The sequence below is a fragment of the Lithobates pipiens genome, unplaced genomic scaffold, assembly GCF_037356315.1.
Source record: "Lithobates pipiens isolate NorthernLeopardFrog02 unplaced genomic scaffold, aLitPip1_a1.2 Scaffold_23, whole genome shotgun sequence".
Taxonomy (NCBI): Eukaryota; Metazoa; Chordata; class Amphibia; order Anura; family Ranidae; genus Lithobates; species Lithobates pipiens.
Window position 1 is genome coordinate 112989701 of NW_027507785.1, and position 14138 is coordinate 113003838.

General features: G+C 41.8%; 1 protein-coding gene across 2 annotated transcripts in view; it reads left to right on the forward strand.

Moving 5' to 3' along the window:
* Positions 1 to 14138, forward strand: part of NT5DC2 (5'-nucleotidase domain containing 2) — a 216158-nt gene that overhangs the window by 17117 nt on the left and 184903 nt on the right. For both annotated transcript variants that reach the window (XM_077452221.1, XM_077452220.1), the window contains exons 2-4: positions 420 to 604; positions 4423 to 4497; positions 5612 to 5667. In XM_077452221.1, coding sequence (XP_077308347.1) covers positions 420 to 604; positions 4423 to 4497; positions 5612 to 5667 — 316 coding nt within the window. The remainder of the gene's footprint in view (positions 1 to 419; positions 605 to 4422; positions 4498 to 5611; positions 5668 to 14138) is intronic.

Consider the following 14138-nt stretch of genomic DNA (forward strand, 5'->3'; position numbering starts at 1 on the left):
TGCCTAGAGGGAGGGGGGAGAGGTGATCTTCCTTCCAGTGCCGAGGGTAGTGACGCAAGGAGCTGAGGTGAGCAAGGAGGCAGATTACGAGGTAACCCCTAACAGGCATTAAGGGGTGAGTAAAAAAAAATTAAGAATTTCCAAATGTTATTTATCGTTTTTAATGCAGCTTAAAAATCATAAAATAATTTTAGGCGTGGAACTCAAGTTTAAAATGACCAATGACAACCAAACAAATTTTGTTTCTATAAGCTGTTGTTCTTTTCAGATTATTACTAATTTGTGCACTGCTTTGTTGAACAAGCTCATACAGTATATCTACAACATAGAGGCCTGTACAATAGTCATTTCACTATACTTAAATATATAATGTGTGTGTATATGCGGTACCAATACACTTTTTGTTTCTTCTGTTGCAGATCTTCTTCCTCCAGGTGTGTGCCACCTCCTGAACCCTGCAACCATATGCGCAAACAATGAAATCAGTCTGGGAGACATTGAAATCTATGGATTTGACTATGATTATACTCTTGCTGAGTACTCCAATGAATTACATAAAATGATATTCAACACCGCTAGAGATATCCTCGTCGAGCATTACAAGGTGACAGCAGCTAAATCATCATGCACAATCACTGATGATCATTGCCTTATTCTGCCTATTTTGGATGAGGATGTTATATCTAAGTGACAAGATACCAGCTGATGTATCAAATGTGAATAGATCTTAATTACAAAAATAGGTTCCGCATTGTCAACTTACAAATTATTGGAACAAACTCACGTTAGGTGCTTTTGCTCCTAAAGCGCCCCAAATATGATGCTTGCAAGACTTTTTTTTTTTTTTTTTTTTTTTACGTCCTGCCAGCGCAGTGCCCCAGAAGGCACTTGGGCTCTCACACTGGGGCTGCAGATGAAGCGCCTAAAAAACGCCTCCGGTGTGAAAGGGGTCTAACGCATTTATAGCTTCAGTACAGTCAATCAAAATGAATTACTGTATAACATGTTAGTGTTGACAGGAATGTTGAAACATATTTAAAATTTGCTTCGCAGTTATATAGTCCTCTCAGTTTGTGTCTATAAAAAGATTGAGCGCTTCTTTTTTGTCACAGCAGAATCTAATGAGGAGCCTTAGGTTTAATGTACATGGGATGTTCTTACAACCTCTCCTGAACAATTTAACTTGGCAGATAGTAACTCAACGTTAACTACTTAACCTACTTAACTTAACGTTTAAAACGTCCGTTCTGCCGTGTTTACATGCTACGTTTAGCTGTGTTTGCGTTTAGAAGCGTTGGAAATTGAAAAAATTTTTTTTCAAAATACCCAAAAATTAGAAACGCCTGTAAAAGAAAAACAGCTAAACGCGAGTTAACTTGGGCCTCATGTACACTGCTGCTGGTAAACGGATGTTCAGAGGCAGTTGGATGCTTTTTTTCAGCTGCTCCTGAACACATCCAATTATCTTATGTGTACGTGTACACAGGTTCTTTTAATGTAGTTTTTAGGCAGTTGCGTTTAGAGGCTTTTCTTTCAGTTCAGACGCCAAAGTTTCAGACGCTAACGCGGTACCCGAGTTTGGCCACGTTTTCGTTTAGAAGAGTTTTTAAAGGTGCACTATTTTTTTACATTACGAAACTTAAAAATGATAGCAAATGATGAAATAGCACTAAATTTCTTTTTAAAAACTTGTAATTGCTTGCAATGTTTAATAGACCATTTATATACCCCTAATGAGCCCATGATCCAATCCAATACACCACTAGCATTTCTGTTAGCCAAAGCAGAATTCTAATTTGACCTATATGTTTTTAGATTTCAACCAGATGACCCCACCATTGAGCTTGACCCCGACTTGATCAAACGTAGTTGCATGAAATTTAATATCTGGCTTTTTTAAGTTCCTCACATATGCTCATTTGTGGGATCCATAGTAAAAGCACCGAAATTGAGATAGATACAAGTACACTGCTGCTCTCTCAGCTGCTGCTACTCACTCTGGTCTCAAAGAATAGCTGAAATAGTTAAATAATACTGTTTTGTGCTTTGGGATGTTATCTTAAATAAATGCTCCTAGACTCGAACACGGCAAAATGCGGCAAACCGTGGCATGCAAACGCGGCTAAATGGGCATTTTTAAATGCTGGTTTCAAGCTGTCAAAAAAATCTTTCAGAAGAGGTTGCCTCAATGTCCCGTGTGCATTAGGCCTTAGAATATCTATAAAAGGTGTAATTAGATCTAATTAAAACTTTTTTTTTTCCCCCGATTATCTTTACTGAACACCTGCTGCCCACAGCATAAAGATTTCCTTTAAGTCCAGTGTATTAGTTTAAGCACATTTTTGTATTTTAACATAATAATACCTTGCTGGATCATTGTACTAATCCTCTGAAAATCCCTCTACAGAGAATAACGTAGACTATGAGACAAAGGGGTAATACTGTAAGCCAATTAGACTTTACTAGAATGCACAGTGCTGCAGGTTTATGTTTGCTAATTGACAGAGAGGACATCATGAGTGGGCTACTGCTCTTTTACTATCCAAACATAGCTTTAGCTACAGTAAATAGCTTTCACTGCAGTTGAGGAAAATAAATATTGTGTTTTGTATAAGGTCTGAATGAAAAGGTAAGTTGACCTTTTGTAAAAAAAAAAATTATAAATGCACATATTTTGGCTGGTAAAAAAAAATGTTTATTTTTTTATTTGTTTTACTAGGAGCCTGCAAAGCATTGCACCCGCGGGTAGGCAGTTACACAGTAACAGGAAGGAACAATAAACTACCTAAAGCACTCAACGGCACCATAGTAGTCCACTAAGAACTACTTAGTTACATAGTTAGTAAGGTTGAATAAATAGTTCACCCATTTCAGAAACTCTTTGAATTAATGATTTGGCCTGGAGGACGGAGCTGTGTTATTTTTAAAATTGTGATTGTGTTTGGGGAGAAGATCCGCGGCTCGCTGTCACTAGAAGCCGTGGGTCAGGGAAAAGACTGCATCAATGGGAATAAGTTACATGTTCCACCCTAAAAACGGGTGGAACATGTAACATGGGACAATTTACACATTCGTATTTCAGATTGCTGTTTAGTCATTTTTTATGTTCATAATATATTGTACATGGAAGTGGCCATATTTTCTCATAACATTTGTGTTCAACTCTGCGTTGTCCAGTGATTACCGGTCAGAGACCATGTGGTCTAGTCAGGGAGCCCTTTAAAGAAAAAAAGTTTTCACTCATTACAAGCATGAGGTACTTATTTTAATCACAATTGTGTGGTTCCTGCTGGCAGTCAGAATACAGTAGCCCAGCCGGTTGGATTTGTCCATCTGCACTATTAGAGGGAGGAAACCCTTCTTTTTTATTTTTATTTAGCATGCAGGATGAAGGTAATAAATCTACATATGTATTGCAAGTAGAGCTAAAGTCAAAACTTATTTTTTTCATTTTGAATGGAGTATAGGAGGGTTATAACGCCTGTCAGTTTTTTTTTAATTTACCCTCTGTGTCCCATTGGGGAGATTTCCCTTCACGTCCTGTCCCATAGCCAAAACGGAAAGTGAGGGTAAATCCCTCATAAGCAAGGGAAGGGAATCATTGGTTGTCACCAGAACTAGTGTCCCAATAAGAAGATTACTGTTCTAGTGACAACCCAAAATTTGTGATTTTCTTTCTCTTTCACTTTTAGTGATAACAGCAAACAATACAAATAGAGATGGGGAATCTTCCTAAAGGGGGCACAGACAGCAGTAAAAACCTAAACCTAAAAACAAGTGTTCTAATCCCTCTCTACTCTACCCAAAACAAAAAAAAAACAAAAAAAAGTTTTGCCATTAGTTATACACTAAGTCTGATGTGCCCTATTGACTCATGTAAACTGATTTTCAGCAATAGGTCCAAATGCCCCGCCCAATTCACTAAACCATGTACCCATTCCTGCTTTATGCCAAAGGCAGGATATCTAGCGTTCCAATTGGCATGCCTTCTTGTTATGTAAAAGGGGACCTTGCAAGACCTGCTCATTCATTAATGACCCCCACCCTCTCATGTAAAATGGCACATCATTCGTTTGCACAGACCAGAGGTGCCTGGGAAGGGTTGCTGTCATTGGCCTTCTTGGAGGGTTCCTGAGATATTTTTCTGCACATTGCAGGAAAGTCTCTTGGTGAGATTTGGCTTGCTTAGCAATACTTGGATCTTTTCAGAAGGCCATGAAGTCACTCCTTCCTAAAAGGTAGGTGTAAAGTATGTGTTTTTTTTTTTTTTTTTTAAACATTTTTCTTTGTGTTTTTTGGTAAACTTGTATTGAAGCATTTTTACATGTGGGCGCACCGTTAATGATTATATGGACCTTGAAATGTTGTGCTTTTTAAGAATGAACTGCAAAGATGTACATTTTATTCTGCTTTCTTGTGTAGTATCCAGAAGAAATTGGAAAGTATGAGTATATCCCAGGATTTGCAATCAGAGGACTTCACTATGATATACAAAAGGTAACTAGAACACTATATTATTTCTGTATTAGAGCAAAGGTGGCTTTTATGTTGGCAACTATAACTGAATTAAGCAAACCGTTATCCACACTGCTGTAAATCAGCTGTGGCACGACACCGTTTTTTCAGCTTTAGCCTGTAAAGTGATACGAAACGCTGCTTCATTTACATTGTCCCTCCTATTTTTGTATATGGAAGGCACTGCAATTATATTAATAAAAAACATCTAAGTACCATTTTTCCAATTGATATACAGCTGTCACATGACCCAGATCTTTCCCAGCCTGTGTGCAGGGAAACATAAGCAGGAGGAGCTTCTAGTCCTCTACTGCTGGTCAAATGTTAAAAAAAAAAAAAAAAATCTGCCTTTGGAAAACAAAGTAAAAATAAATAATTTAATATCAATAAACTGTTTTAAATTGTCATTACAAATATATATTTGAAATCAAATCTTTATAACTCTTAGCAATAACATGGTGTGGGTAAATTTCTGTAAGTCATAGACACTGTCACGCCACTATAACCTGTGTCCTGTGAATAAGAGGGAGGTGAAGCCTCTATTGATCTATGTGTAATATCCTGTCCCCATTGTGTTTATCTAGTTAGTGGGCTTGAAGGAGGAGGGAGGGCCTGGATTGTCATTTACCACTGTGTATACACCCTCATGTGTGACTATATGGGCTGATCAGATGTGATAGGGAGGAAATGATCAGCATAGAAACTTACTGAACACTGAGCATGTGCAGAGTTGACACTACAACTGCAAAATCCTTAGCTGAATTGGGGACATGGGCAGAAGGTGGAGATAGAGAGCAGCGGGATCAACCAGGTTTTTTGCAGAATACAGAAAACAAATCTCATAGCGACTGAGTGAGTTTTAACAGCATGTAATAGTTTTTTTAAGATGTGGGTTTAGTGACACTTTAATTGCAGATTTTGATTAAACTACATAGTTATTTTGTATACCACACATTTATAGAGAATAGGGTTCACGTTATTAATATACTACTATCTATACTGGAGACTTGTCTTTTGCTGTATACCTAGGCAGTTGTATCATAAGTTCTGTTCTAAAACAGGCGCATTATATTAATTGTATTCTGTATCTGGGCAGAGTCTGCTGATGAAGATTGACGCTTTCCATTATATCCAGTTGGGAACAGCATACAGGTAACTGCACTGTTATCTAGTAGGTAGAAGGGATCACACTAAGGGTTTGTTCCTACCAGATACGTTTTCCAGTGCTGCCAAAATGTATGGTCATTAGAGAATCCGTTTTTTTTTTTGTTTTTTTTTTAAGTAAGCCCTCTGTGCTTCATTTTGGATGCACTAACCTGTCTTCCAAGTCATTTTTTTTTATACTAATTTCTCTTTATTAAATTTTTTAAAACACAGATTTACAATAGCTTTCACAATTCAGAGAAAAACGTCATCTCATACATATATAGTAAAGCCAAAGCCATATACAACACTCAAGTCACCGCAGGCTTGCCTACATAAGTATCCCCCAATCCCCCACCCTACCCACCCCCCACTTCGAACACACGCTGCTCGCCCCAGCCACCTCAATCATGGTTGGCTGGTTGGAAGATGATGGACACCGTCGGGGTCAAAGGAAAAGAAGAGGGGGGGTATGCACCCATAGGGCAATCCATCGAGGGGGAGTGCAGAAGAGAAAAGCCCCCCCCCCCAACCCCCCCGACCACAAGCCAGGCTAGCGGATACCAAATCTATCCCTCAACAACCCCACTCAGGGGGTAACCCATATCACTCAGCCAAGGATTCCATAGCGCCCTGAATTTCTTTGAATTATTTTGCTTTATAAACATTGCACGTTCACACCAGATTGTAGAATTAATTGCGTTTACCCATGATTCTAGTACAGGGGGGTTTTTAGCTTGCCAGTTTATTGCTATTAGTCGCCTAGCCTGGTACAGGCACCTTAATATAGGCGTCCTTGTTAGGGAGGGAATTCTACCCTCCTCTAAGATCCCCAATAAGCAGGTCTTGGCTTCTGGTTTCAAAGTAGTCTTAAAAATCCTATTTATTCTGTGTACAATTTCTATCCAGTACCTGTACAGTTTTGGGCATTTCCACACCATATGGAGGAGATCACCTGATGCCCCACATCTGGGGCAATCATCGCTGGGTTTCCTACCCATTTTCCACATCTTTTGGGGGGTATAGTATGCCCTATGAATAAGAAACAAGTGAGACACTCGCTGTGATGGAGATATAGATACCAAACTTCCCTGTTCAAGTGTCTCCTCCCATTGCTCCAGAGTTATCGGCCCTATGTCCCCCACCCATCCCCGCCTACTCTTATCGGGTCCCTCCCCCTTCAAAATTTTGTCCCTAAGTTTTATATATAGCCTAGAGATCTGGCTTTTTACTTGTTTACGGTCGATAAGTCCCTGGAACAAGGGAGTTTCAGTCCTCTCAATGACTAGTGACCCGTACTGCGCTTGAATTCCATGCCTCAATTGCAAATATTTATAAAACGTCTTATTGGAAATACCAAATTCCTGCCTAAGATCTTCAAAGGATTTCATAAGATTCCCTTCATATAGTTGCACTAGCCTGCTAATCCCCTGCCTCTCCCATTCCAAGGATCTATCTATGCCATTTAATTCAGCCAGGTTTCCATTATTCCATAGCGGGGTATAATCGGTCGCTCCCATGTATCCCATGAGTTGCTTTACTGTCTGCCACACTTTCCTCACTAATACATTGGTAGGGCACCTATGGGCAAATGAATTGGCTTCCAAAACTTCAACCAATGATTTATGAGGTGCTTTGTCAACCATCAGTTTGTGGTTTGGGCACCCTCCGCTTTGGAGCCCAGCCCCAGCTAAATGCTGGCGCTGGGCTGACAAAAAGTATGATCTCGGATGAGGTATCGCCACTCCTCCTCTCCCAACGGGGAGCTGCATTGTCTGTAGCCTAATCCGGGCTTGCCCTTTCTTCCAAATAAGGTCGCAAAACAGTGATTCCAATTTCTTGAACCATTTCTGGTTGATCCAGACTGTAGAGTTGTGCAAGATATATAGAATTTGTGGCTGCCAGATCATTTTAATTAAATTGCAGCACCCCGCCACAGAGAGAGGGAGGCAACACCAGTTGTTAACCTTCTGTTTCAATTTCATCAATAATGGTGCTAAATTCTCGTTGACATACTGATTTACTTCTCCAGTGATCCAGACACCCAAGTACTTCAACTTAGACACCACCTCTAGACACATAATAATAGGCGGTAATAAATTCCCGGGTCTGGTCAACGGCAGGAGGGCTGATTTGCTCCAGTTAATTACCAGGCCCGATTGTTGCCCAAACTCACCCATCATCTGCACTACATTATTCAAGGTAGAGTTCATGTCCCCAATAAAGAACAAAACATCATCCGCATATAAGGCGATTTTGTCTTCCCCCCAATCCACGTCGGAATCCCTGGATGTCCGGGCGTGATCTCGTCAGGACAGCCAGGGGTTCCATAGCCAGTACAAACAGGAGGGGAGACAGCGAGCATCCCTGTCTCATCCCCCTCTCCAACTGGAACGCTTCAGAGAATGCAGCTCCCATTTTAATTTTTGCCCTAGGTCCATTATACAGTAATTTTACCCATCGAATAAATGAGGGGCCAAAACCAAAACGCTCCAGCACGCCCCATAAATAACCCCATTCCAGGCTGTCGAAGGCCTTGGTGGCGTCTAGAGCTAATATAGCTCCAGGTCCATCATTGTCCCTGGGTGTTTGTATATTAAGAAAAACCCTCCTAATATTGGTGCTGGTTGTCCTGCCCGGGATAAACCCGGACTGGTCTGGGTGTATTAGTTTATGGATACCGTTATTTAAACGGGTCGCTAGGGCCTTGGCTAGTATTTTAACATCGGAACATAACAAAGATATTGGCCAATATGATGAAACTTCCTGTTGGTCCTTCCCCTCCTTAAGTATTAAGGTGATATTGACCTCCAGCATGGAAGCGGGGAGTTCACCCACTTCCAATGCATGGTTTAGCATTTCCAGGAGTTCCGGCAGCAGCACTTCGCCATAGCATTTGTAAATTTCTATTGGAAGCCCGTCTGGGCCTGGGGATTTATAGTTGGGCATTTCAACCACTGCGTTTTTTAACTCTTCTAGCGTTAGTGGTGATTCAAGGCTCATTTTGTCATATTCCGATAGAGTTGGGATTGCTGTTTGATGTAAAAAATCGATAGGATGGCCCTGTGTGGCTGATTTATATACATTTTTATAATAGTCGCCAAGTACCTTCATAATTGCAGAAGGGCTGGAGACCAGGTCACCATTCGGCGTTTTAATCACTTGTATCGCTGTAGAGGAATTATTAGTTTGGACCAAAAGGGAAAGGGCACGACCCACCCTCTCCCCCTCGCCAAAATAATGTTGGCGTTGGAATATGCGTCTATTCTCTGCCTTCTTCAGAAGTGCCATTTTATGTACTTGTTGGCTATCCAACCATACCTTCTGCCTATCAATCGATGGATCCTCTATATACGCTCTCTCCGCCTGAGTGACATTGTTTCTTATTACATTCTCCTGTTCTCGGGTTTCCCTCTTGATTGTCGCAATTTGCTGTATTACTATACCTCTAATATAGGCTTTTAAGGAATCCCAAACTATTCCAGGTGCCGCTGAACCCCTATTAATTTGGAGGAATTCCCTGATCCTGTCCGCTGGGTGACTAGATCTACCAATCAATTCCAGACAGCCAGGGTTTACCCTCCACTCCCCTGGGCCCATTCTATCTCCCATACTCACAGTAATAGACAATGGGGAATGATCTGAAATCCCCCTTACACCATACTCTATGTCCTGTACCAGCCCCGATGCTTCCTTATTCCCAAGAACCAGATCTATTCTTGATAGGGTGTGATGAGTGTTAGAGAGACAGGAGTACTGCTTCTCCTGGGGGTGTCGCATTCGCCAAAGGTCACTCAGTCCTATTTCTGATAGGAATCCCTGCAGTCAGCCTACTCTATTCCCATCAGGACAAGGGAATCTATCCAAACTCCTATCTAATGTTTCGTTAAAATCCCCTAGTATTACCCACGGGACACCTAGTTTATCCGGGCTAAACGCAAATAATTTATACATAACCTCCAGCTTAAAAGGAGGAGGTATGTAGATATTAGCTAGGATATAATGTTGTCTACCAATCAAGCAATATAGGAAGACAAACCTGCCCTCCTCATCTATAGAGGACTCCTTACATAGAAAGTCCGTTCCCCTCCTTACTAAGACACTCACTCCCCTAGAGTATGAAGAATGGAAGGAATGATAGTATGCCTGAAATTTCCGGATGTTTAGCTGCGAAGCTGTATTTGGGGTTAAATGCGTCTCCTGTAAAAAAGGCAAACCAAGTCCTCTCCCCTCTGTTTCTAGCATGACCGCCGCCCTCTTATTTGGGTCTCCCAAACCCCTCACATTCCATGAAATAATGCTCACTCTACTCATTGAAGTCAGTAATTGCTAGACCAAGAGTAATAGAGGGTGGGAGGAAGAGGGCAACCCCCCTTCCCCCGAAAACACCCCCCCCCGTGTCCACCACTCTCCCAATACGTACAGCGTGTGTTCGAAGACCCACCCACTCACTCTACCCACCCGTACCCATCAGGGCGTCCCCTAGGGGTCTCTATTGTGGCCCACTTATTCATACACACAGAGCCCGAGGCGCCCATCCCCACTCCCCCTTCTCCCCCGATTTACCTGGAAACCCAACCTCCCTAGTTTTCTTTTTTATGAGTAATATTTAAATAGCATGGTCTTAGCCTAACATTCAATTAATCCCATCTTCTCCCAAAAAAAAAAAAAAAAAAGGGGAGGAGTGCTCAGAAAATCCCCACTAGTACATTCTTAATAGACATATATAATAAAGTTTGTGCTTTATAAATTCATCCATTTCATAACCCCCCCACTCAAAAAAAAAAATAATAATAATTAAAAAAATTTCCCACTAGTGCCTTCCTAATGGACATATATATATTATGATTTGTGCTACATAAATTCACATATTTCACATATTTCATATTTCATAACCCCCCCCGCCCCCCTCCCCCCCAATAAGTGTCCAAATCTTGTGCAAGTCTCATAAAAAAACAAACTCAATGTAAATGCATAAATTCCTTATTCTATACCTCTCCCCTCACAATAGATATATACGCTTCTTGACTATTTTCTCAACTGTTTGATTCACCCTATTGTGAAGGAAAAAAAAAGGGGGAAGAGAGGGGAGGGTGCTCAGAAAATCCCCACTAATGCATTCCTAATGGACATATATAATAAGGTTTGTACTATATAAATTCACACATTTCATAAACCCCCCCACCCCCCTCCCCCCCAATAGGTGTCCAATTAGTGACATAACACTCCTTATTAAAACTATATCCTCCATTTATAAATTTCAATATTGCTAATTAATAAATTCTGCCTCGTGCAAATCTTGTGCAGTTCTCAAAAAAAAAAAGGGGGAGAAAGAAAGGAGAGGGACAACCTCTCACAAAATTAGTTCTCCAAGCATAATAATCCTAAACAGTACTAGAGATCTCCTTTTATGTTCCTCCAGCCACTTTTCAACCTCGTGCGGAGTACCAAAAAAAAAAGGTTGAGCCCAGAACGGTTATTCGTAGTTGGGCAGGGTACAACAGTGCATAGTTTATCTTATACTTTTGGAGAATACGCTTGATGGGGATAAACTCGGCTCTCTGCTTCTGCAAATCTGGTGAGAAATCTGGGTAAAATGATACCCTAGTCCCCTTGTAGAAGATGTCCCTCAGTTCTCTAGTCCTACGCATCAAAATAGTTCGATCATTATAATTCACAAATTTCAGTATCGGTGGCCTAGTGCGTTCCTCTGATGACCGAGATCTTGAGGGGACTCTGAGGGGAAAGGGGATGAGCCCTTTCTATAGCGAAAAGTGGTGTAAAAGGGGTGTCCCCCAGAAGTTCTCTAAACCAGTTTTCCAGGAAAGTTATGGGGTTAGAGCCCTCGCTCCCCTCTGGTAAACCAATCAGGCGCACATTATTCCTGCGATTTCTATTCTCTATTTCGTCTAATTTTGATGCCTGCGTAGCAATTTGTTTCTGTAGCCCGGTAATTTTTTGCTGTAATGGGAGGAGCTCATCCTCAACCGTACTTAATCTTCCCTCGAGTACAGTGGTTCTTTCCATAGTATTGCTCAGCAGTTGGCCCATGGAGTGTAGTTCATTTTTAATACTACTCAGCTGGTTATCGAGACCACAGATAGAATCTTTACATTCATTAACTGCTTGCAATATGTCTCGCAACGTGGGTTCACCTTCCCCTATCATGGGGCATTCTGCTGGATTTGTTGTATTATATGCTGTCTTGCCTTCTACTAAAGCTGAATCATTCACCTTACTTCCAATAGGTGAGTGAGCTGGATTTAATGCTAATTGGCTGGTACTTCTCCTATCCCAAGTGGCCCCCTGTGGCCTTGTTTGCCCTGCTGGCTGATGGTGTCCCCACCTGGTAGGTGAGGTTGCATGAGCAAAGCGTTCAAGTTTTGCGGCTACTGCAGCAGAGGCCTGGTTTGCTTTTTCTTTGGCGGCCCGAGTTTTTTGGTTCCCCTCGCTATACAACCCGTCCTCGGTGGCCCTTTTACTAAGCATGGTCTGTCACCTAGGATTAGTGTATATACTTGGCTAGTAATATAACAGCAATGTAGCAAAATGCCCCCTCAAAAAAAAAAAAAAAAAAGGGGGGGGGGAGTGTAGCCAATGATGATAGAGGGGACCAAACTTTCTACCAGAAAAAGAGGAGGGGGGGGGGGCACAATGACAGCTCTATTTTCTCACAATTGTCCTTTTCGTGGTCAGTGTAGTTAGTTACAATGCAATGCAATGCAGTGCGGTGCAGTTAGTATGATACAATATCCTCAGTCCAGGAGCCCAACAGTCTGACCATGCAGAGGGAAAGGGAAAGATTTTCACCAGTTCTACCAATGAAGGGGGAGGAGGGGATGTTATATTAGCAGTTAACAGCAACAGTGTCCATAAACATTTCCCAACGCTCACTCCTTACCCTCACTTATCTTCTCCAAGGTCAGTATAGTTGTAATATAAAGCTATACAGTTGGTATAGTATAATTCCTTAATCCAAGGGCTCAACAATCTGACCGTGTAGGGGGGAGAGAAAGGAAGAAAGTTTTCTGCCAGGGGGGGACAGGGATACCAAACCACACTAAGAGCCCAAACCACACTGCTTGCTGCTGGCAATTGTGTTAATAGTTGACACAGTTGGTACAGTTCATTTTTCGTTTTCGTTCCCCAGCTCTTGCTCCTTCCTTCCTTCCTCCTCTCTCTCCCCCACCTCTCTCTCCCCCACCTCTCTCTCCCCCACCTCTCTCTCCCCCACCTCTCTCTCCCCGTATTATCGTTAGCCTAGGCAGTGGCCATAGGCTGCTAAGAAGCTCCACAGCCGGAGCCCCGTTCTGTAGATAATCTCCTTCGGCATTCAAACGCCCCGCTCTGCTGGGTTGCTTGGGAAGTCTCGCGATAGCCCGAGGCCGCAGCGTGGCTTCCCTCGGCTTCCTTCCTTCAGACACACTGCTGCAATACCGCACGAGGATCTCGCTATAACTCGGCCACCAGCGAGATCTTCCTCAGCTGTCTCCTGCATCACAGACACCACTCTCGCAGGTAATTTCCACGGGCTCGACGGGGAAGGAGGCGAGGTGGCCGTATTGTAATCAGCACATGGCTAGGCGCAGCTACTGTTTCCAGGCTGTTTTTTTCCCATCAAGGGGGAGCGAGGGGAGGCAAGGTCAGTGCGCCAGGCATTCTCTCTCTCACTCCCTCATCCGGCCACCTTCCAAGTCATTTTAAATGAAGATAAAAACATAACACACCTAAAACAAACGTGAACACACTTCAAGGCAAGTGCTTTGGTGTGAGGAAGCCTTTAAATTTAGTTTTATGACGTTCTGTTTCCTTTAGACTTCTTTTGCATTTTTTTTAGTCATTTAGGATAATACCTCACACCCATTTTTACACTTTTTTTTTTCTTTTGGTTAAAGGCCTAAAAGTCCTCCCTTGACTGGAAGAGTTGGCTGCTCATTTCTATCTAGGGTACTTGGTAAAGCACTTTTCCTAACGCTATCCTCTAATCCTGCAGACTCCTCTGCAATGCTAGACCGGTCCCCACATCATCTTCTCCAAAAACCTATTGATCCACGCTATCTATCCTGCTTACCTATAATAACGTGCTGCTGCTGCTATCTACTATATGTTCCCACATCCAAAAAATATATAAAGATGACTGGGTGCTCAAAAGTGCAATAAATTAAACTAAGTGTAAATAAATACACAAAATGTTTACTACAAATCAATTACAAAAAATGAATTGCCCCCAATGAAATTTAATCAGATTACCAAAAATGATATACAGTAGTTATAGTGATAACACAAACTTATTGTGACTAGATGCTCCTATAGCCAAAACAAAACAAGTGCAATATAACTAAAGAGGTCACCCTGAGTTTTCCAACTACATATAATAATCAATACTTGCTTAAACAAAGTCCATATATCCAAGTGCTCTTCAGGCGTGCAAAAACACTCCCAAGAGATAGTGATATACCTGTATTCTACTGTGTGTATTA